The sequence below is a fragment of the Pseudorca crassidens genome, chromosome 8, assembly GCF_039906515.1.
Source record: "Pseudorca crassidens isolate mPseCra1 chromosome 8, mPseCra1.hap1, whole genome shotgun sequence".
Classification (NCBI taxonomy): domain Eukaryota; kingdom Metazoa; phylum Chordata; class Mammalia; order Artiodactyla; family Delphinidae; genus Pseudorca; species Pseudorca crassidens.
In genome coordinates this window covers 16,524,749-16,547,430 of record NC_090303.1, presented here as the reverse complement: position 1 = coordinate 16,547,430, position 22,682 = coordinate 16,524,749, and the positions used below count along the sequence as shown (strand labels likewise).

The 22,682-nt window shown below is 44.6% G+C and overlaps 3 protein-coding genes across 4 annotated transcripts in view; 1 reads left to right on the top strand and 2 right to left on the bottom strand.

Annotated features, from left to right (window-relative positions):
- PNPLA8 (patatin like phospholipase domain containing 8) overlaps window positions 1-5,228 on the bottom strand; it is a 133,833-nt gene extending 128,605 nt beyond the window's left edge. The window contains exon 1 of one of the 2 annotated variants that reach the window (XM_067745883.1): window positions 4,851-5,228. The gene's annotated coding sequence lies outside the window, so the exon portion shown is untranslated. The remainder of the gene's footprint in view (window positions 1-4,850) is intronic. The other variant, XM_067745884.1, reaches the window with a different exon arrangement.
- A 721-nt stretch (window positions 5,229-5,949) lies between these two features.
- Window positions 5,950-17,084, bottom strand: SFRP4 (secreted frizzled related protein 4). The gene is made up of 6 exons (XM_067745887.1): window positions 16,352-17,084; window positions 14,958-15,038; window positions 14,794-14,859; window positions 12,689-12,887; window positions 10,234-10,297; window positions 5,950-8,274 (listed from the first exon to the last, which is right to left on the bottom strand). The coding sequence occupies exons 1-6, from the start codon at window positions 16,794-16,796 to the stop codon at window positions 8,089-8,091; spliced, it is 1,041 nt and encodes a 346-aa protein (XP_067601988.1). The 5' UTR covers window positions 16,797-17,084; the 3' UTR covers window positions 5,950-8,088.
- A 3,602-nt stretch (window positions 17,085-20,686) lies between these two features.
- Window positions 20,687-22,682, top strand: part of EPDR1 (ependymin related 1) — a 33,138-nt gene continuing 31,142 nt past the window's right edge. The window contains 3 exon segments of the mRNA XM_067745888.1: window positions 20,687-20,747; window positions 20,750-20,821; window positions 20,824-21,316. Coding sequence (XP_067601989.1) covers window positions 20,687-20,747; window positions 20,750-20,821; window positions 20,824-21,316 — 626 coding nt within the window.

The window sequence follows — 22,682 nt, the reverse complement described above, 5'->3', positions numbered from 1 at the left end:
TGCCTGTGACCCTGCCTCTGCCTACACAGTCCAGACACAGGGGTGGGGATCTGGGCTCCTTGGGTGCTGAGAGTTGCATGGTGTGGGCAGCGCAGTTTGCAACCCGGTACCTGGCCGCGCGCATCCATGCCCTCTAGGCCTGTGTGGCCAGGTCCTACCCCTCCCCACCAAGGCAACTGCCTGGACAAGCAGGTCCTCACACTGTGCCTCTGATGGGGAGGCTGCAGAGGTCGTTCGAGCCAGAGCCCATATGGCCCTCCTGCCCATGTGGGATGCGGGGCCTCTCTCCAGACCTCTGCTTTTTCATCTGCTCTCTCTGCACTGGGCGCAAGAGGGACCTCTGATGTTTGACATCCTAAGCTGCCATCTCTGTTCTCGCCAGGTTGTTAGGCTGCAGTGGGTCCATCCAACTCCAAGGCTGACAAGACAGAAGTTAATCCTCTGGGATTCCTCTCAGGAAAGCTGGAGCACCGGACACGTGAACGAACTCCTTCCCTCCCCTGGAGTTAGGGGGTCTCTTTCTGGTTGTGTGGCACTCCTAAGGGTGCCTTAAGCCTGAGGTGGGAGGGTCTGCTTTCATGGTCACCTACAGTGCAGGGGCTTTTCACTTAGTTTCTGGATTTCTCACAAGGGAATCTGTCCATGAATATTTGCTGACCTGGTGAGTTTGGGGGGAAGGATGGTCTAGGGATTCCTACTCTGCCACCATCTTGCTGACATCACCTCTTGATCATTTGGTATTTATAATATATTACTCACTCCCAAACTCTAGTATTCCAGCACAGTTTTGAAAAGCACACCTGTGAATACCCATCTGTATTGGTAACTTATACAAAATCTAATTGCATGTGAATTATCCATAAGTATATTTCTCATTTTTTCCCTTTAGAATACATTTTTTTTCAAACTAGGGTAAATTAATTATTGGGTTTCTTTGGATTATGTAGAGAAATAAATAGAGTAAAAACCTTCACCTTCCTCACCCCTTCAAATTGAATACACTTATCTGATGCTTGTCACGCCTGGTAGTATCAGGCATTCGTAATATGACTGTGTTAAGTGACACACTGTCATTGCCTCAGGAGTGGTCCAGGACTTCAAAAGCATGAAAGCCAGAAACTCTTAATAACCAGCAGATGGCATGATTCACTCAGTTGTCTATGTGTACGCAGCTGTACGAAGATTTTAAAAGCAAGACGTAGGGAAAAGCTATTTCTTTCAGATTGTAGAATTAGCTTTCAGTAGTCAGAAAACTAACAATCAATGTCCAAAGAGATATTCAATTAAACTTTAGTTTGTGCCAGCGTTGGTCTTGAGGCAGCATGAGGCAGGCATTTGGGGGAGCCGGGGTTGGTGGTGTCTGGGAATACCTTCTTGCCCCAGAGGAAGAAAGGTTAGAAAAGACTAGAAAGGTATCAAGGCTCCAGCTCAGTGATGTGATCTTGAATCTTAGCTGGACTTTAGGCAGAACACACATATCCTTGGCCACTGTGGCTGAGGCAGTTGAGGACTGCAAAATTGGTGGGCGTGCCTTGAAGCACTGCGCTGAGATTTGTAACCATGATGAGAAGCGCATGATGGTGGGGATATGGGTCCAAATACACGGACTGGCTCAGAAGGTAGGCAATGGTGTGCCTGTGCGGGAAGGAAGCACCACTATCCCAACAGCCAGAAAGAGCTGGGGATGAGTCTGCTCTTCATGAACTGTACCATACACAACAGTCTCCATCCTTCAGCACTGGCTCAGTCATGCACATTGACCCTGAAGCCAGAGCTTCTCTGATTGCCCTACTTGGCCCCTCTAGCCCCCTTCCAAGACAGGAGACCTGAAGCATTCTGGATTAGAGCCTAATACTTTCCAGGATCCCCTCCCTGGATCCTGTTCCCTGTAAGCAGATGCTCTGCAGAAAATGGACAGATTTCCTAAAATACGCTATGCTCTATTTTATGGCCCTCTTCCTGGAGTCTCTTGGCGCCCTTTCTTTTCACTGGAGTTAATCTGCTGCTATTGGGGACTTCCCTGGTGGTGCAGTGGTTAAGAATCTGCCTGCCAATGCAGGGGACACGGGTTCGATCCCTGGTCCGGGGATATCCCACATGCCACGGAGCAACTAAGCCCGTGCACCACAACTACTGAGCCCGCAAGCTTCAACTACGGAAGCCTGCGCACTCTAGGGCCTGTGCTCCGCAACGAGAAGCCAGCGCAATGAGAAGCCCGTGCACCTCAACGAAGAGTAGCCTCCGCTCGCCGCAACTAGAGAAAGCCCGCGCGCAGCAACGAAGACCCAATGCAACCAAAAAAAAAAAAAATCTGCTGCTACTGATGCTTGCCTGTACTGTCCGAACTTGCTCACCCCTTGGAAGCTACTTTGGATGACCTCCAAAGCCAGTTTTTTTAAATGCTTTTCAGAAAGGAAGAAAGTTTACTAAGCAATGGTTCACGTGATTTTCAGCTGCTGAAATATCTCAATGACAATAAATATCTGAAGCCATTAGATGACTAAAAATGTTAATAAATTTTAAACACCCATCTGTTCGATTGAACAACAGCGTCTTAGATATCCCTTGATACCATAATGGAACTTTATTCATAGTACCATTTTTTGCTTTTGGTTTTAGACCTCATCCTATTATTCATGTTATTACAACTTTCTGAGACTTGCGATCAGCACTCTCGTTCTGAGTCTTCCCTCTCATCTAAATTTAATTGCTAATCAAGTATGTTCTTTTTCCCTCTAAAATATATCACTAATGTGATCCAAACTTGCCATTACAAAGTGGTTCTCATCTAGATATTACAGCTACAGGTTTTAGAATTATCTAGTTATGAAACTACTCTCATATAAATATTGCTACTAGATATATTAGACTTATGCATATACTGCCTGAAATTGTAAAGGCAAAATCACACACCACAGAGTTTCTTTCAAAACTTGCCTTTCAAAAAAAGGTTTCCTTACATTCTAGTAGAAAGAGACCTCTCTTAGGTATAATAGTAAATATTGTTAAGATCTGTAGGATAGGAAGGCAGAGCTGTCCCTGGAGACTAGGGACTCCCTGATGGCTGGCTTGGGTCCAAGTTCCCCAGTAGCCTTGCCAAACCTTCCTTAGACATTGAGGCAGTCTGGAGGGCTTCCTCCCCAGCTTTCCGTCCCTCTTCCCTCTCTGTCATGGTTCTCCCAGCCCTGTTCACCTCCTGCCTCACTCTCCCTCACAGGTGTTTCCTCTAATAGGGTCCACATTTCGTTTAATTCCATTTTGGTGCCTGCTTCTCTGAGCACCCAGACTAACACACATGTAAGCAATAAAATAGTTTTCATGTCTGCATGTCTACCTGGCTTAAATCCATACTATTGATACATTCAATCTCTCTCTCTCTTTCATAATGTTTGTAGTATCTTCTAATTATAAAAGCAACACATGTTCATTAGACAAAATACAAGAAAGCATTTATGGCTTGTATTCTTTTGTGCCTCATTTTTCTTCCTGATCCTGAGAACCCAATAACAGTGGAAAATTATTTGGGTCATAAAAATCTGTCCTCCCTTGGCATGCCTTGGGAGCCACATTCGAAAGTCCATCCTCACAAGTTATTGACAAAATAAACTAGTCATTCATTCCCCAGCTGCCTGGAGTGTGGAGAATGTTGCCAGCAGAGGGCTCATAGATGAAGAGAGACATCTAGTTCCCAGCTAAAATTTATAAAAGTTACGAGAAGGAGAAGATAATTTTAGTAAGGAGCTGGAAAATCAGCACTTTGATACACCTATGGGCCAAGCATCCTGGAGGGTTACTGACAATAAGATCAAGAACTTTCCTTGCTGGGCATACTCCTTGGCCCAGCAATGCCACTTAAATGAACTTATCCCCCAGAACTAATTAAGGATGTACACAGATATTAGCTACCAAGCTGTTTATTCAGTTATTCAGTACATTCAGTTAAGAAACAACCTAAATCCCTAATTACATGAGGGTCTGTTGAGTAATGCTCACCACGGAATACCTCGTGGCCATTATAATAAATAAGCTGGCCTGGGCTTTATTGACATGAGAGCTACTTCATATAAAGGGCCGACTGACGGTTATGAAACAGTATGTATAATAGGCTTCTAATTTTTTTTTATCATTATATAAACGCATAGAGGGAGATGGTGGACTGCGAGAGAAGTGACCGTCAGGAAGAGGGGAATTTGGACACAGACACCCGGACGAGCGCCACGTGACCGCTGAGGCACAGACGGGAGTTACCCTGCCTGAAGCCGAGGAATGCCCGGCATTGCTAGCAACCAGCAGAAGCCAAGGGGAAAGTATTTGGTAACCAAACTGATAGAATTTGAAAGAACTGGGAGTTTTCTGAAGAAGGTGTCTTCATCAAGAGGACAGGGTGGTGGAATCGAAATACCGTGGGCTCGCCCCCCTCTCACGAGCCACTCGAATCGCAACTAACTGCCGAACAATCATTGATAGCAAAGATTGGAACCTACCAAAAATGATATGCTACATCCAAAGACACAAAGAAGAAACCCAACGAGATGGCAGGAGGGGCGCACTCGCGATATAATCAAATCCCATACCCCCAGGTGGGCGACCCACAAACTGGAGAACAATTATATCGCAGAAGCTCTCCCACAGGAGTGAGAGCTCTGAGCCCCATGCCAGGCTCCCCAGCCTGGGGGTCTGGCCTCGGGAGGAGGCGCCCCCAGAGCATTTGGCTTTGAAGGCCATTGGGGCTTGAGTACAGGAGCCACGCAGGGCCGGGGGGAACAGAGACTCCTCCACTCGCGGAGGGCGCACACAAGGTTTCACGTGCACCGGGACCCAGGGCAAAGCAAAGCCTGGGCCAGACCTACCTGCGGGTCCTGGAGGGTCTCCGGGGGAGGCGGGGGTCGGCTGTGGCTCACTGTGGGAGCGAGGGCACTGGAGGCGCAGGTCCTGGGGGAATAGTCCTCCGCGTGAGCGCTCCTGGAGGCGGCCATTTTGGTTTGGGTTTTTTTTTTTTTTTTTTTTTTTTGGCCCTGCCGTGCTGCATGTGGGATCTTAGTTCCCTGACCAGGACCCGCACCCCCTGCGTTGGAAGAGCAGAGTCTGAATCACTGGACTACCAGGGAAGTCCCTGGAGGATACCATGGGGGCACCAAGAGCCGGCCCTGGCAGGTTCCAGGGCTAGGGCGCCTCAGGCCAAACAAGCAACAGGGCGGGAACGCAGCCCCACCCATCAGCGGACAGGCTGAGCCCACACCCACCTCTAGGCATGGCCCTGCCCACCAGAGGGCAAAGACCCACCGGTGGGCAGGCACCGCCCCACCCACCAGGAAGTCTGCGCAAGCCACTTAGACTAGCAGGCGGCAGACACCAGAAGCGAAGAAGCCATGATCCAGCAGCCTGCGGAATCGAGTCTGAAAACGCAGATCGGAACCTACCCTGGGACCAGCTGGTCCGTGAACCTTGGGCGACAAGAGGGGAGTGTACTTGCTGGGACACATAGGACGTCCCCGACAGAGGGCCACTTATCCAAGGTCAAGAAACGTAACTAACCTTCCACATATATAAAAATATAAATAGAAATTTAGACAAAATGAGGAATATGTTCCAAAGGAACAAGATAAAACCCCAGAAGAACAACTAAGTGACGTGGAGATAGGCAATCTACCCGAGAAAGAGTTCAGAGTAACAATCGTAAAGATGATACAAGAGGGAAGAGATATGGGAACATATGTATATATATAACTGATTCATTTTGTTGTAAAGCAGAAACTAACACCATTGTAAAGCAATTATACTCCAATAAAGATGTTAAAAAATAAAAAAAAAGATGATACAAGAACTCGGGAAAAGAATGGACGTACAGAGCGAGTATTTATATAAACGCAGAGGAAACACCTGGAAAATTATATACCAAAATACTAACAGTGATTATCTCTGCAGAGTGGTGAGTAGGATTAGGTAGGATTTTAATTCCATTATTTTTTTATTTTATGTATTTATTGAATGCTTTATAGAAAATACATATTTACTGTATCATTGAAAGACCAACAAAAGTATTTTTAAAAATAAATGCCTCTAGTTGTCCTCAATTATGAAACTTGTTGATGAACATATTGCAAAATTGTTATTTTTTTCTGATTAAAGTAACCCAACTCTCGAATAATACCTATTTCGGAGATAGTACCACAGCCTTCCTCTCCATATATTTATATTTACCTCTCATATGTATCTAGGTGGAGAAAATATTTTAAGGGAGAAAAATAAATTCGTGGCTCTCACACAAAAGCCACTTCCACACTTGTTATATTACTTTCAGTGTGGGCTGCTGTTCATTTTCAACTTTTTTATAATAAATATCCAAACAGTGGCCTCGATCCTTTATCAATTAATCAAACTAATAAATGTGTCTAATTACGTTTTTGTGTGATATGCAGTATATGATTTCAGTTAAATATTCAAAGGAAACAGTGTTTAAGTTTGTAAAGTCATCTCCAAACTCTTATTATGTCGTTTTGCACTTTAAAAAAAAAGTTTTACAGAAGCGTTTTTTCTTCATTTCCACTGAGAGTTGTAACTCGCCTCCCCGCGCCCCCCTCCCCAGACTCCTACTATGCTAAGGAGGTAAGCTAGGGTACCAATGCCTTTTCATGGCCTTTCCTAGGTTTCTTTAATTTAGATGCTATGCCAAACACCTGTCTGGCTTTCCTTAAGGGCCAAAGCGGAGTATTTTATTGATACCCCTGTGTGGGTGGATCTATTGGATTCCTTCAATTCTGCTGCCCTGGGGTAGCGATGCAGGTGAAGTTACACTTTCAGGAGGAGATGGGTGCCCTTGCCAGCATCCTCATTAACGCTATTTCTCCATTTTCCCCTGGCTTACCCACACACCTCACTTCTGTGTCCTAATGGTTACAGAGATGAAATTAAAAATCATGTGTGAATGCAACCTGTAACTTACCCCTTCTCTGAGAAGCAGGGACAATGGTACATCTAAAGGAGATTTTACTCTTAAGCTTTCAGATTGCTCCTCTACATTCTTGAATGCTGGATGAACAAGTGATTACAGTTGCTTTTTCCAAGTGCAGAGCTGGTGTGTGGCAAGGCTGCCATAGCAGGCTGGGGACCAGGGGCTTTGGATTCCGACCCTGCCACCTCAGACCCAAGGCACCCTTGGGAGCACCAGCAATCAGCAGAGAGACTGGGCATCAAGATACCTGGGACGTCCTGGGAAGAGATGAGCACCACACCCACGTGTGTGAGATGCTTGGGGTTGACTGATTGGTACCTAAATCATAAGAGGAGAAACAAACAGTTTCTGGTGCTACTTAAAGGGAACTGATAAACATTGTGCATATAAAATCAGAGCATCTCCACCATGGCATGGTAACTAGAAAACAAGGATCCAGACTTTGTCTGTCTGCCTTTCCCTTTTATTTATTTAACAATACTATTGTTTTCGTTTTTAGAGCTTCTAGCTAAAAACAGAGCAGAAAGACTTCTTCGTAAAAACAAAGAACCAAAAACCAAACTCATTACAATTTTCCATATCCTACTTTTCTAGATTGTTCAAAAATCCCCTTTCATCACAAAAATTCTTCTGCTAACAGTAAACACATAAGATCTTTTAGACATTCATTCCTCTTGATTTCCTCCTTAGAAGCATTACATTTTCAATCACATTTTTAAAAATCGCTAACATCCTAACAACCAACTGAAATAAAACATATCGTTAAAAAAAATTGGGTGTTTTGTTTGTAGTACGGCATTTACTTTACAATGCACATATTAGGTCAAATTGTAAGAACAAAAGCATCTTTCCCCACGTGGAGCTCCCGCAGAGTATGCACATGGTTTATTCTCAACTCAATAAGCTCTTTCGACCAGCTTTCATATACCTTCCATACCAAAAGGCATACCTACCACTATGGCTTGTAGTGACTTAAAAAGAAAAACTGAAGCATATCATTAAGAAAAATGCTGCAAGACGTGTCTATGAAAAGGACTGCAGTTGTTAAGGCAAGGGGTGTACGGCCTTCTACAGGCTGCGTGGGTAATGCCTGGCCTCACCCGGAGAGGAAGTCCCCATTTTGGAAAGCAGTTAGCTCACACTCGTTTTGGGTTTGTTCTCTTTGGAGCACTCCTAGCTTTAATGTTCTTCTTGGGGCTGGCTGGTTTGGGGGCAGGCGGCTTCCCCTTGGGTTTCGGGGCGTTACTGCGGCTGGTGCGCCCCGCTGTGCGCTTCTTGTCCTGGATTGTCCTCTGTTGTTCCTGCAGCCTCTCTTCCCACTGCTGGGAGGCAACGTGTACACATGACTGTCAAGTACATCTCACCCCTTTATGCTCTTAAACTAATATCCAAAATAATGCAGACTTTCACTGTAATATATTTATCAAGACATCCAAGATTATAATAGCTACTCTACCCTACGATGGTGAGCATGTATCCTGTACCAGATGCTTTGGAAAGCGCTGAGTATATGGTGACATCTTGACAAGCAATCATTTCGTTGAAACAACAGCCCTTCTAGGTGGACACCATTGTCGTGACCCGGAAACAAGCACAGTGATATTATTTGCAGAAAGTCACACAGCCGACAAATGTCAGAGCTGGAATTCAAATTCACCAGTCTGACTCCAGAGCCCAAGGCCCTAGCTCATGCAACTTTTCCCATAGGCCCTCTCATGCAACTTTCCTATACAGCGAAGCCTTCTAAAAAACGTTTTACCAAGGCTAAAAGCAGAAATTTTTCCAGCTACACTAGAAAGTCAGGGTTTCTTATCACACTTATGGGTTCACCTAACTCTCTTACATCCAAAGGAAGTTAGAAGCTCCACCCACAACCAGTAATCCACTCAAGTGTTAGCTACCCAGAGCCAATGAGAAATGAGTCATTCTAGATATTCAAGTCTCCTTGATAGAAAAGGATTTACTCTTTAAATATGAAAATGTGTAAGAAAAAAATGAAAAAGTGAGTCCACTTGAATAGACATCACTTTTCATTATAACACATAAGTCCCTACTTTGTTAGAGTATATTTCAATTAGCAAAATATTTGAACATGACCATAGGCCAGGCAGGGGAAATACAGTGAAATGAAAAACACGGTCCCCACCCTCCTAGGGCACAACTCTAGTCTGTTCTAAAATAATAAACTGTATGTTGTTACTGTATGTTGTTATTACATGATTATATTTTCATATTCTTAAGTTGGAGTATTTGCTGTCAACGTGAATGACCCAAACAGCTATGATTCTTGAAAGCTTTCTTTCCTCTCAACAATGTCAGGTTTTTATGGTAGCCTTGCTTTCTAGATCAAGTCATCTAATCTACTGCAGTTTGGGGAACCAGATAACCAATCTTGCTAGAATTTTCTGTCCAGTAAGACCAAGCGTGCTCCTGAGCAGCTCATGAATGTTTAGCTCAGATGCAAGAGCAGTGTTTGGGTCTGTTATTCAGAAATGCACTCAGTAGGAGAGGCTGTGTTGAAACTACCTTCTCCAAAAATCAGTATTAATATACACTCTCCCCTTGTCCAGGACTTTTTATTCCTGCAAAGTAAGAGAACACAGGCAGTAGCAGTATCTTTTGTGAATGTGGAAACACAAATTCTCCTGCATATATCTAAATATATTTTCAGGAGAAGGGATGCTTTAAAAATTCCATCCCAATGACCTGATTTATTTAGTTCTGGAATGATTTCACATGTCTGGGCAAAAAATTATTCTAACTCCTCTGAGTTGCCAATATTTCTATGATGTTGCTACTAAAATTATGGGTCTGGCCACAAAAGTATTACTCTGTGTATGTGATTTATTTTGACAAAAGTCTTAAAATTATTTTAAATACAGGGAAAGATTCTGCTTTATAGAGTGATAGGGTGATTTTTAAAACTAGGTATTCACACCCCTACATGTATATGTCTGTATTAATCCCACTGGATATTAATTCTGTTCAAGTATTTGACTGTTTGCTAAAACAACCAAAAAACGAATTTAATCTGGAAATAACCAGTAGATCAGTATTGAATGCAACCAAATCACCTTTGAAGCTAAAGAGAATTTACGGTAGACACTCCAAGTGAGAAAAATTATTCTCTCAACTACCTATTCAAAAGAAGACAAATACTGCTGCTATTGTCGGCTCCTATGATAGCCTGGAGCTGAAAGAATGTGAAGAATTCCCAAATTCTATAGAATTTCTTTACATGCATTCAAATCCATATTCCTAGTATTGCTAATTATACTTACTATGGATCTTTTACTAAGTTGATCTCTCCATTTTTCAACTAAACAATTTTCAAGAAGCATCATCCTGAAAAAAAGGAATTTATCTTAATAAGCAATACTTATTATGAAAGTAAGAAGTTCAAAAATACAAAAAATTGTAAAAAACAAAATTCTTCACTGTTAACCCCACAATTCCCCATTTATATTTTATTGATATTTCATTTCATTCTTCCTTGTACCTATATATATTTTTAGATCACACTGTATATTTAGATCACACTGTATATTTCCTTTTAGCATTGTATGCATTTTCTGATATAATTGAATAATTCAAAAAATATAACTTTCATAACCATATAAATTATAACTATGGATAGCCATAATATATTTAACTATTTCTCCACTATCGAACCTCCTCTTTTGCTTAGCTATTATTATTAGCATTGCATTGAATATCGCTAGTGTGCACTGGCTAGTTATATCCTTAAGATAGATTTCCGAATGTAGAAATCTGGGTCAGAGTATGTATTTTTTTCTTAAGGTTTTCAATGCATAGTGCTAAGTTATTTTCAAAATGGCTGAACTTTCATTTAATTCACCAACACTAAGACTAGGTAAAAATGGAATCTTGTTTTTATTTGGGCTGCAGAATTAGGAGATAAATATTTTAATGTTTATTCACTACTTGTACTTCTGCAACTTTGTATAGATTTACAGATATACACGTATTTCTATATTGTAGTCTTAATGTTTTAAATATTCATTTATATGAACTTTTTATAGAGTAAGATTACTATTCTTTTGTCATACCTGTTGCAAGTACTCTTTGTCTTTCTCTTTTTGATTTTTATGTACACAATAGTGTCATCAAATATGTGCATTGACATTTTCCCTCGTAATTTCTTACATTACTTTTATGTTTACAAACCACTTTGCTTTTCAGATAGCATACATTTATTTACCGACCTTTATCCTTTTTGATTAGGTTTTTAAACTAGTTACCTCTTTAACCCATTTGAAATTTATTTTAGAGTACAAAGTGAAAATGCATACTATTTTTCCAAGTAAAGCTATTTGCAACATTTAGTAAATAATAGTTTCATTTCTATTGATTTGCCATATTTCCTTCATGATACAAGTTCTTGTATGAATTATAATCTGTTGCAGGACTTTTTCCTCTGCTCTATTTATCTACACATCTACTGTTGCTCCGCATGGTTTGAACTAGCTTTATCCTACTCTTGTTGTCTCATAAGGCACATTTCCTCTCATCCCTCTTATTTTCAGAACCTCCTTTACATGCCCTTACCAGTTTATTCTTCCAAATGATCATTAGCATTATTTGTGAAGACATAAATCTCAATCATCCAGAAAATTTTTACTAGGATTTTGATCAGAATTACACTGTCTATAAATTAATGGGAAAATGACACGAAGGCTGTTATTTAACTCATGTATAATCCATTCACCTGTGCAGAGACCCGGCACATCCCCAGAACTGCTTCTAGTACTGGAGCGGATGCAAAAGTCATACAAGAGACCAGCCCAGAAATATTCATTCAACATTCATTCACTCAATGTCTTTAGAAAGACAAGATATAAGCCGCAAAACAGCTTTAAAACCAAGAACGCAAGGAATTTTGAAGAGGGTACTAAGTACTGATAGACTCCAGACAAGAAAGCATTCAAGTGAAGTCAGTTTCAAAAGGTGTTTTTTTTGTTTTTGTTTTTTTCAGAAATAGAATCTTGAGCTGTATCCAGAAGAAACAGGTGAGCTTATTAATGGCAGAGAATCAAAGGGAAGACTTTTTATATAAAGATTAGTAGTTCTGCTGGAGAAATAGATTGCAGCAAGTTATGGGACTCAGTCTGGAACCTGCACTGAAGTGTTTGATTTTTATATTTTAAGGACTTGTTATATTATAAGGATAAATAAAAAGATGCTAAGGAAAGATGTGTGGGGAGACACCTTCAGCTAGAGATACGCGTATAATAGATGTGTGTGAGTGTGCACGTGTGTGTACGTGTGTGTGTATGTAACACTCCAACCAACAAATGTTGTAAATTCAGTGTAAAGAAAATGTGTGGAAGTATAGTCTCAAATGGCCATTTTCCTTTGATTTGTAAGTTATTAAAGAGACCTTAAGAAAATTCAGTATTTGCCACACTAAGATTGATTTGAAAAGAATTGGTTTTACTCAAAGTAATATATTTGTCTATAAGTTTTTAAAATCAGGTAATGAATTCTGAAATTGATTTTTAAAGAGTCCACTCAAATATATTTCCATTTTTCCTTAATTCTATGAAGAATTAATCGATATTTAGGAGATACGATATCCTAACCAAGGCATCTATTCAAACTGATTTTTCAAAAAGCTAGAGCCGTTTTTTTTTCTTCCTTTTTAAACCACGATTAAGTGGAATTTTATGTTTTTCCTAGGCAGTGTGTAATTTTTTTCTGCCCGTCTGTGCCTACCGTGAGCGCCACTCATAACACATGATGAGAACATCTTGGTGGGGCAGGATGTGAGGACACTGGCAGGATGAATTCGTAATGAGTGGGACTTGAGTTCGAGGGATGGGTGATGAGGACTTGAAGATCTCTTTCACATCCACTACTGTAGTTACTTCATTACAGCCACTCCTCTGCACAGCTTTTATTTTGGCATGAATGACTGCAATTGAAAAATCGATATGTGTTATTGAAGCTTTGCAGAAAAATATGGATGGTTTATTCCTGCCAACTCCTGAGTCTCTCTTAAAGAATCACTCCTGTAATTATGGTCATGTCCAAGCTGCCCGAATGCAGGCAAAAAAGCCCACACAATCGTGTGCTAAATGTAAGGCCTCGCATATTGTCAACAATGTCTTAAAAGTTCTGAATCATGCTGCAAGACGGAAAAGTAAATTCACAAGCAGGCTTAGTGTGGGATCTGTCTTTGGGTCAGTGACTGCTCCACAAAGGACCACAGATAGGGTTTGAATAGAGAATCCCATGGATCCTTCTCAGCCCTAATATTCTATAATTCTATGATTAGGGGTTTTTGGGGGGCCAGAAACATATCAGGAAATTTAGTTACATAGAATGTCGATAAAATTTTATAGAAACAATACTTGCTTCTACTCTGTCATGTAATGATTTGAAGTGAGAATCATATATTCTCAGATTCAGAAGCCACCTGAAAGTTTGTATGGTTCAATCACCCATCTGCTGCTTGAACTCGCTCTGCTCCAGAGGAAGTTATTACATTTTTGCACCGGAAGGAGTCTCTGAAGACTACTGTTCTCAATCCTTTAATTTCCCAAACTGCCCAAGCAGGGTCCATGGTGGGTAGAGGTAGAACTGTTATTACAGATGGCTGGTAATATCACTGTCTCTGATCCTGCTTTCAATTCTGACTCTTTTGGTCCCTTGCTATTGCTGCCTGCAGTGGAGTTGTAATCAGCCGAGGGTGGCTCTGTCTTGGATTCCATCCTAGGAAGGTGGTTAATGAAGGAGCTAAAGAATGTAAATAGAAAATAGTTTCATTATCAAAGTGGTTCTGAAGCAATGATTCCCCAGAGAACAGCATGACAGTGAAACTCAGACTGGACAACTAAGTAACTAAGGCTGGATAGTGTCAGATGAGGGACTTTGTGGATCAGATTACGATGATATCTACATAGAACAGGTTTAAAATAACAACAACAAAAAGCTACTAGAAAAGATAGTGTACTTTTTTTTTGGTTGAATTATGCACTTCGGCTATGTGTGATTTGAAAATCCGACAACCTAAATAAGAGGTTATTTTTTCAGACTTTTATAGTGCCATGGTCTTCCTGCTTTTATGTGGGTTGTATAATATAAAGGTTCTTATGATATAAAATTTCAGTTTGAAATATGGAAAGCTGAGTTAGCAAATAAAATGAACAGTTTTCCCCAGTTTCTGTTATTTCAGTAGAAATAATTTAAGAAATGCAAAAAAAAACCCAGAAAATAGCCCAAAAAGATATTTTAAAGGAACACATTTTTAATTAAATTTACTTTCAAATGATGATAGCAGAATTAAATTTGCTGAAAACATTCAAAGTAGCATGATTGACTTATTCTCTGAAGAAAGTGCTGTCTGAGTCTTTCTAATAAGAGAAGAGGGCATTTAAGCTATGCCGATACTTACAGCCACAGGGTCTTGTGATTAACATATTCCCACAATTTCTTTAAGGTGTTTAATATTTGTAGCTGTTTATAGGTAAAAAGATACATGTGCAGATCTTAATTCCTGGGTCTCTGGGCCTCAGGTCAAATCCGTGGATCGTCACCCATCCTTCCTGCAGCAGTGAAATCCTGAGAAAAGTGAGGTGCTCTCCCGGCTGACAGCACTTCTCACCAGGACGTGTAGGATGAGGAATAACACTAATTCACACCACCGTTCTCACCTGGGTGCTTTACCCAGAAAAGCAAGACGTTTTTACAGTTGTTATTGTGCCACCTAGAGCCCACATGATTAACTAGAAAAATCCCTCTTCATCACTTCATGACTAGCAGACCTGGCTTTGTCATGTGCCAAGTCCCCAACCCAATGGTTTCAGCAGATGATTTACCGTAACTGTAGTTTTTGCTCAGGTACGTCGCCAGGGTCGGCTTCACCTTTTTGCACTTGCACCGGTCTAAAGAAGACAAAAGAGAGACCAAAAATTGAAAAAAAAGATTCAGAAATCACTCTGGGGGGAAGAAAGAGAGGGAGCCTTGAGGACAAAGAACTCACCAGGGCTTAGGCGTTTACAGTCAATGTCAAGAGGCCTTTCCTGTACCATCATGTCTGGAGTGATGTCTATCCACTTAACGTCTGAAACACACACAGGGCCACATGGGTGTGGTCAGTGATTTGGTCTGTTCACCCAGCTGGAATAAGGAATCATCTGGAGACACTGACAACACAGCAGTGCACACACACACACACACACACACACACACACACACATCCTAAATGGTAAAAATTGTATGTGATTGTCAACTACTTCTTTCATATAGACTCTCTGGGCTTAGGAAAGAAGACTTTTGTCTGGGACTGCTTATCCAGAACAAATTGATGTGAAGGCACGTCCATTTAAACTGGCTGATAACATACAGTCAACCTGGATAAATTACATCCTTCCTCCCCAAACCTATTTTAAAATGTTGATTTTTCAAGTTGACAGTTTACACTAATCAGAATAACCCAAATATTTCCAAATCCCCACCTCACATTTTGCAGAAACAGTCCATAGGTACCCCAAACAAGCATAGCCCTGTATCATTTCTATAATTTAAGCAATGAATATGTTTTTTCTAAAACTCTGAATTAGAGAGGAGTTTCGATTTTTCCTCTTCATTTTACTTCTTCTCCTCCACGTTTTGGGCAATGCTCTGAGGTATAACTTCAGAGACTACACTAAAGCAACACCATAGTTTCTTTAAATGTGCAGCAACCTGGGTTAGGCATAAAAGGAGGCAAAAATATACTTAGGTTTTATTTCAAGAAGTGGATTTAAACCTGCTCCTTCTTCCTAGAAAAGCAGGAAAAAAGACCAAAGAGAAAAGAAGGAAGTGGTGGTTGAGCTCGAGTTGACTAAGATGCCACAGAGGTTGGCCCTGGGTCAAAGACTATGAAACAGATGTCACAGTTTTCCAGGGCAACTAAATTTACAAACTGCACTCCTGGTGGGGAGTGAGAACTAGTACTGTTTTTTCAGAAGAGCTTTCAAGAGCTAACATTAAATGAAGAATCCTGGTGGGAATATTTTAATAATTAAATGATAACACGTGAAGTACTTAAAGCTGGCTCAGATCCACCTTAAACCCTATACGCTTGTTTGCTACTGCTACTATCTTATTTTATTACTATAAAGGAAAATGTCCCCAATGGTCCCCTATCTAAGCAAAATCGCCCGCCCCTCCTTATGGGACATGGTGCTCCTTAGCTCCCAAAACTCCAGTAGAGAAAGCAGACTTTTCCCGAAATCAAGTCACAGCCCTTCCCACCTCCTCCAGCTCTCCTAAGTAGAATGGGGGGCTGCTCGACCACCCGTTGGCAGCTGTAGGTGTGGCCGTCGGGTTCTCACGTGGCAGCGACAGCCCAGGGTGCCTCGTCACCCCCCTCGGTCCTTCCCCGGGCCTCACCCTCCGGGAGGTCAGTGACGATGGCCTCGGGCGAGATGCACACGCCCCGGTCGTAGACAGGCAGCTCGTCGCAGGCCAGGCTCTCGGGCCAGCTGTGGTTGTACATCTTCATGAGGGGCTCGCAGTCGTCACGCGCGCGCTGGCACACCGACTTGCACGGCTTGATGGGGTCGTGCAGGAACTCCAGGGTGCAGATGGGCGCGTACATGGCGCAGAGGAAGAAGCGCAGCACGGCGCTGCAGTTCACGTCCACCAGCTCCTCGTACTGCTCGATGGCCAGGATGGCGTTCTCCTGCGTGCTGTGGTGCAGGTGGTTGGGCATCCGCGTGATGTTCCAGGGCATGTGCCGGCACATGGGGATGCGCACCGCCTCGCACGGCGCGCCGCGCACGCCCAGCGCCAGGCGCAGCCACAGGCAGAGCGCGGTCAGGATGGAGAGGAGCATGGCACTGCTCTCCCGCGCCTCCACCCCGACAGGCAGAACGGGCCCTTCTCTCCCCGTCCCCCTAGGCTTTCTCTCTCCCTTCCCGAAGGAGGAAGTCCTTTAGGGCACAGGGGATGTGCTCGTCCCAAACTCCCGTGGGCAGCAACGCTGGGCCGCGGGGGCCGGCTGGGAGTATACGCCGTCCGACGCGCACAGCACGAGTAGCACCAGCCCTCAGCCTCCGGGGCGTGAACCCGCCCTGGTAGCTCCAGCCCCCGGCCCGGCAGCTCCGAGCGCAGCCAGTCCCGGCCATTGCGGGACCTATTTATCCCGACACCTCCCCTGACGTGGGCTCGGGAACGCTCCCTTGGCAGCTGCAGGCGCGGCGCGGGCTCCCCCTCGGCCGCCCCACCCTCGGCCCTCTCTTGCAGAAGTGGTGACATCATCTCCTCCGGGCCGCAGCCCAGGGCTGGAATCCTGCATTCCCCCAAAGTCCGTCCTTTTTAGTCTGGCCAGTCCTTTTTCTCCAGACCAAGAAAAAGAGCCTCTGGCAGTCGTTTTGGACACCGGATCCAAGAAGGTGCAAGAGAGGATTTCAAGAGAGGGAGGGACCGCCTTTCCAGTCAAAGCTGAACTTTGCGCCCTTTGCCTTATGGGTTCCCCAACTGTAGAGTTGGAGGGAAATGGGAACTTCTGCTGCTCTTTAACTCGGAAACATACTTGCCTTCTCCAGTAGGGGGCATGAGAAGCGCTGAGCGGTGAGACTATTGTGCGGGACGGGGAGAGTGCAGCTGCAAAGGGAAGGACGCCCCCCTCCCAGCCGCGAGTTGTATGGAATTTGTTTTTGTTGTTACTATTGTGGCTAGTAGACGTTACTTTGGGCTCAAGTTTTTCCAGAATGGCCTCTGATCTGTACCTGCTCCAGGAACAGAACTGCCTGAAGGTGTAACAGCATCTTCCAGTTTGAGAACGTCTTCCATCCACCAACATCCCCTTTTCCTTCTCCTGACTCCCTATTCTTCTTTCCAACGTGAATGAAAGCAGAAAACATAGAAGACTTTGGATACCACAATTTGAAAGATTTTTTTTTCCCTCCTTCATGCCAAGTGATTTCCAACCCAGCAGTCTAACATCTTGATTTTTGATTTGCTTGGAAACTGTTATTTAAATGAAGTAAGAAGCTGTGTACCATGGAGAACAATGATGTATGTTTTGTTTTCTCTTTTATTTTTATTAGAAAGAGGTAGTAGAATCCACTGCTGGCTCAGCTATCCACAGAAAAGGGAGGCTTTATTGTTCCAAGTGTACATCAATCTTCAGGCAGTAAGATTTCTGGTATATGATATTTTCTTAGGGCATTAGAATATGAAAACATGTTATCTGAATGTTAATCTTTAAAAACATGATTTAACTGGAAATCTGAACTTGAGGCAGACAGATTTTTTTGTCTCTAAAGCTTAGATCCACAAAGTTAGTTTAGTTTTGACCCTGATCAGGACTGAGGATTAAAATAGCCCAGGAAAGGAAAAGCACAACTGACATTTACTGAGCATGTACAATGGGCTCGGGGTAGTGCTAAGTGCTTTAAATGCATGATCTTATTTTTTTCCCCCAGGAACGTGAATCAAACACGGTAGGCTGAAAGGGTAAATGAGACAAATACACTTCAGGATTCACCCAAGGAGTCCAATTCTATTTTGTGGGAAGGCCGGGGTGACCAAATACAGGCAGGCCAATCTAGAGAGGTATTCCAGTTTTCTGTAGAACAGATCTGAAGCTTCAAAAATGCCAACTCAGGCTAGTGAAATATCAAGCGTTGGGGATAGGCCAGAGGAGATCTCAGGCCATTTTCAGCAGTAAACTCCAGTAGGTATAAATGCCTGGCTTAGTGAAAAAGATTTTCAGCCCAAGTTCCTACCAGGGAAGAAGATACAGTTTTGAGAGAGCTGGACTCCCTGTCCTTTTCCTGGAGTTAGTTGAGGAGGGCAAACCTGGGGAGGACTCAAACTTCTGCAGCCAGTTTGAACCTGCTGCATTAGTTTAGTTATGCAAGTACCAAATCGCGACATTTCAGGTGCTTCCCTCATGTTCGCAGATGGCATGTCCTTTACGAAAGGGAGAGGAGAAGTTAAGAACCCTTCTCCATAAAGCTCTTTGCTTATCCCATTAGGTCTGTTGGTAGTCTGGCCTTAGCGTTTCTAGGAGAGGGTGGCAGTGTTGAGTGATTCATCCGGAGAGTCTGTCAACCAGTCTCCATCTTCTTGCCCGGCTTTAGCACTCAATCCATTACCTCATACTTGACATTGATTTGCCAAAAGCTCACGTAACTGGGGAAGTTCCCCTGGTCAGTGGCTTCTCTCTGGTAGCTCCTTTTCAGTCTCCTCCAGGGACTGTTTCTCTGCCCATCCGTTCAATGTCTGGAGTTCTCTAGGGCTCCATCCTCAGCCTTCTTCTCACTCTCTACACTCCCTGCTGCTCCAGGTTGGCTCAACCTCGGCACTGCTGACAGTGGGGCTGGATAATTCTTTACTGGGTGAGTGGTGGTGGTACTGGGGGCTGTCCTGCACATTGTGCAGTAGTATCTCTGGTCTCCTCCCACTAGATGCCAGGGGCAGCTTACCCCCTACCCCACTGTGATAATCAATAAGGTCTCTACATATTGTCAACTGCCCCCTGGGGGACAAAGTTGCCCTGGGTGGAAAACCACCGTGCTACTCTCCTCTCTGGCTTCGGGGACCACCTAGATGTCAGTGGCTTCCAAATCCAGACCTCTAGGCCTGCTGGTCTCTGGAATTGTTTATCCAACTGTCCCCTGGGAACTTCCACCTGTATATCCCACAGTCATCTCAAAATCAGCCAACCCTAAACTGAATTTATCTTCTCTCACTCCAGGCTGAACTCCCAGTGGTCCAAACCAGAAACCTCTTCCTCCGAGTCTAAATCCTTCTCTCTTGTTCCCAACTCTTCCACCCTCTGCATTTCTACAACCATGGCCTTAGCTCAGACAGCAGCTCTCCTCTGGATTGCAACAGTATCTTCCTCCTTCTCCCTGCCCTCTGCCTTGCCCTGCCATCCTCCACACTGACCTGGGGGAGCTTCCTAAGGCATATCCCTGATGATGCTCTCCCTAGCTTTACATTTATGGATGGCTCCAACAGCCCCGGTATTAATAACTAATCCTTAAAATGGTTTTCAAGGCCTTGAGTGATCTGGCTCCGGACTATCTTCTGCTTCATACTTGAACCCGAATATCACACTCATTTTCTCTTGTCGCCGCGCTGACTCTCATACAGGAACGCTCTCTCCCACTTTCACCTGCCTCATGCTTCTTCATCCCTGAAAGGCAGATCTAGTGAAAAGACTCTATAAACTTGGAAAGCAAGGCTTTGTTTTTGGTTTTTAAACAGTTGTTTTCTTTCTTCTTGATTCCATACTCTAGATCCTAACATTACACCAACATAAACCCAATTAACTTTCTTCTTGATGATCCTAAACTCCCAGACACATAAACCTCTAGGCTTGTGGTATTGTCAAGTGATGAGTGAGGGGAGCAGTCTCACCGCAAATGTGGCCTCCAGGCATGTCCTTGAGTCCTCAGCCCAAGAGCAAGGGCCTATTTTCTAGTCCGCCAGGCTCTATACGGGGAGTGGGGGGCTGCCAAACGGCCATGATAAATGACTGGTGTCATTTCTTCAGGAAGGAACCCTCTTTTCCATTTTTAATTTGGAGTTAGCAGGTGGCAATTTTGATAAAGGGACAGGTTACCTGCGGCACAGCAAGTGCTGAGGCCCTGCTTTCCCGACCTTGACCTCGAGCTCGTCCCCCAGAGTTGGTTACCCGTTGAATACTCAAGTTAGCAGAGAAACATTTCCCTTCTCATCGCTCCCCCCCCGCCCCCCTTTAAAACACGGATGCCCTTCAGGATGCTAGTGGCACCGCTGCCACTGCATTTCCTGTTGGCAGCAGAGAGCATGTGAAAACAGAAGCTGCAGCGGGCAGCGGCCCGGGCACAAATAGCTCCCGCACGATTCACCGGAGCTTCCCCAGGGCCCAGGGCCCGGAGCCCAGGCCTGATCCCCAGAGCCGTAGAGGCCGCCGCCGGGACCGGCAGCAACTTGGCCCAGACCGCACTCGGGCACAGTTCGAGAGAGCTCCGCGCTGCGCTTGTCTTGGGCTGCTCAGCGCCCCCTCGGGCTCGGGCTGGGCCTCGGGGGGCGGCGGGCGCGGCGGACGGCGATGCCGGGACGCGCTCTCCTCCGTGTGGCCCGCAGGGCCCTGGGCGCCTGGCTGCTGGGCGGCCTCTGGGTCTGGGCGCTGGGCGGCCTCTGCGGCCTGGGGGCGGCGGCGGCGGCCCCGGGGCCCGGGGCCGGGGACTCCCCGGGGTCTCAGCGCCCGTGCCAGGCGCCGCAGCAGTGGGAGGGGCGTCAGGTGCTGTACCGGCAGAGCACCGGGCGCTACAGCCGCGCCCTGCTCTCCTACGACGGGCTCAACCAACGCGTGCGGGTGCTGGACGAGAGGAAGGCGCTGATCCCCTGCAAGAGGTACGCGGGGCGCCAGGGCGCGGAGCGTGGGGTCGCGAGGCCCGGGGAGGGCGAAGTCGCGGGGTGTCCACAGCCGCTCGCGGCGCTTCCCTCCTCTCCAAGACAAACTTCGCCGAGAGGATCGCTTGGGGACAACACAGTCGGGGGCTGGGTGGCGGCTGGGCCCACCGGGGGCGGCCTGCTAGCGTGCACTCAGTGAGACCCCGCGGGGCGGTGGCCGATGAAGAAATGACCTGCCGGGCGCTCCAGGCCCAGGTTCGCCCACGCTCAAAGGCTGCTGAGTCAGCCTCCTGGCTCCTGGTGCCCCCTTCAGCCTAGGGCGTGTCTTCTGCACTATCTCAGCTCTTCCAGGAGCCATCTGCGAGGACGACAGGCAGATTTTTTTTTTTTCACATTTTAAAGGAATGTGACAACACTGCAAAAGGTGTGTGGAATAAGTTAAAAAAAAAAATAAACTCATCACTGTGTCATAACCATTAAAATTTCGGTCTACTCCCTTACATTTTCTTTTAAGCAAGTTTTACATTCTGTAATCAAAAATCCTATGTCTATATTTTTTATATAACACGATCTCTTATGTGTTCTTATTTACCATTTTATTAGTTGGCCCCTACCTATTTTTTTTTAAATATTTATTTATTTATTTGGTTGCGCTGGGCCTTAGTTGCAGCATGTGGGCTCTAGTTCCCTGAGCAGGGATCAAACCCGGGCCCCCTGTATCGGGAGCGAGGAGTCTTAACCACTGCGCCACCAGGGAAGTCCCCGTCCCTACCTATTTTTAATGGCTGCACAATATTCCACAGAGGGGTTATGCTACAATGTTTTTTAACCACTGGTCTGATCATTCACCTTTCTGAATCTCATGTGACAAAGGACACTCTCTTTCTGAGACCTCAGCTTGCTTCTGACCTCTTTAAGACCTGATTTCTATTTTGGGATCACCACCTGTCCATTGCCCCCCGTTCCTGTTTCTCTGTGTGTGTTCTTCCCAGGGTTATGCTGGCCTCTTCGTATGGCATTCGCATCATTAGGAGGTGCTATGTGAATGTCCATAGTTTAAGGCTCCAGTGGGCAGTAAGATGTGGGGCAAATTTGATATCATTTTACCTAAAAGCATTTGTCCAAGTATTAGGCATCTTGAAGACAGTATGGAAGTGCCAGAACCCTTCAAAGGAGTATGTTCGAGAATGAAAACAGTGCATGATGACTGTAAACCATGAATGCTGAGGAGGCCTGGGGCAGCCGAGTCATCGTGGTGCACTGGGGGTATCTGTTCTCTTTCAAGAACATGACTGTTTTCTGTCAAGTGGCGAAGGTCTTTGTAATAATAATAGCAACAACCAACATTTGGGTACTTGTTATGTAC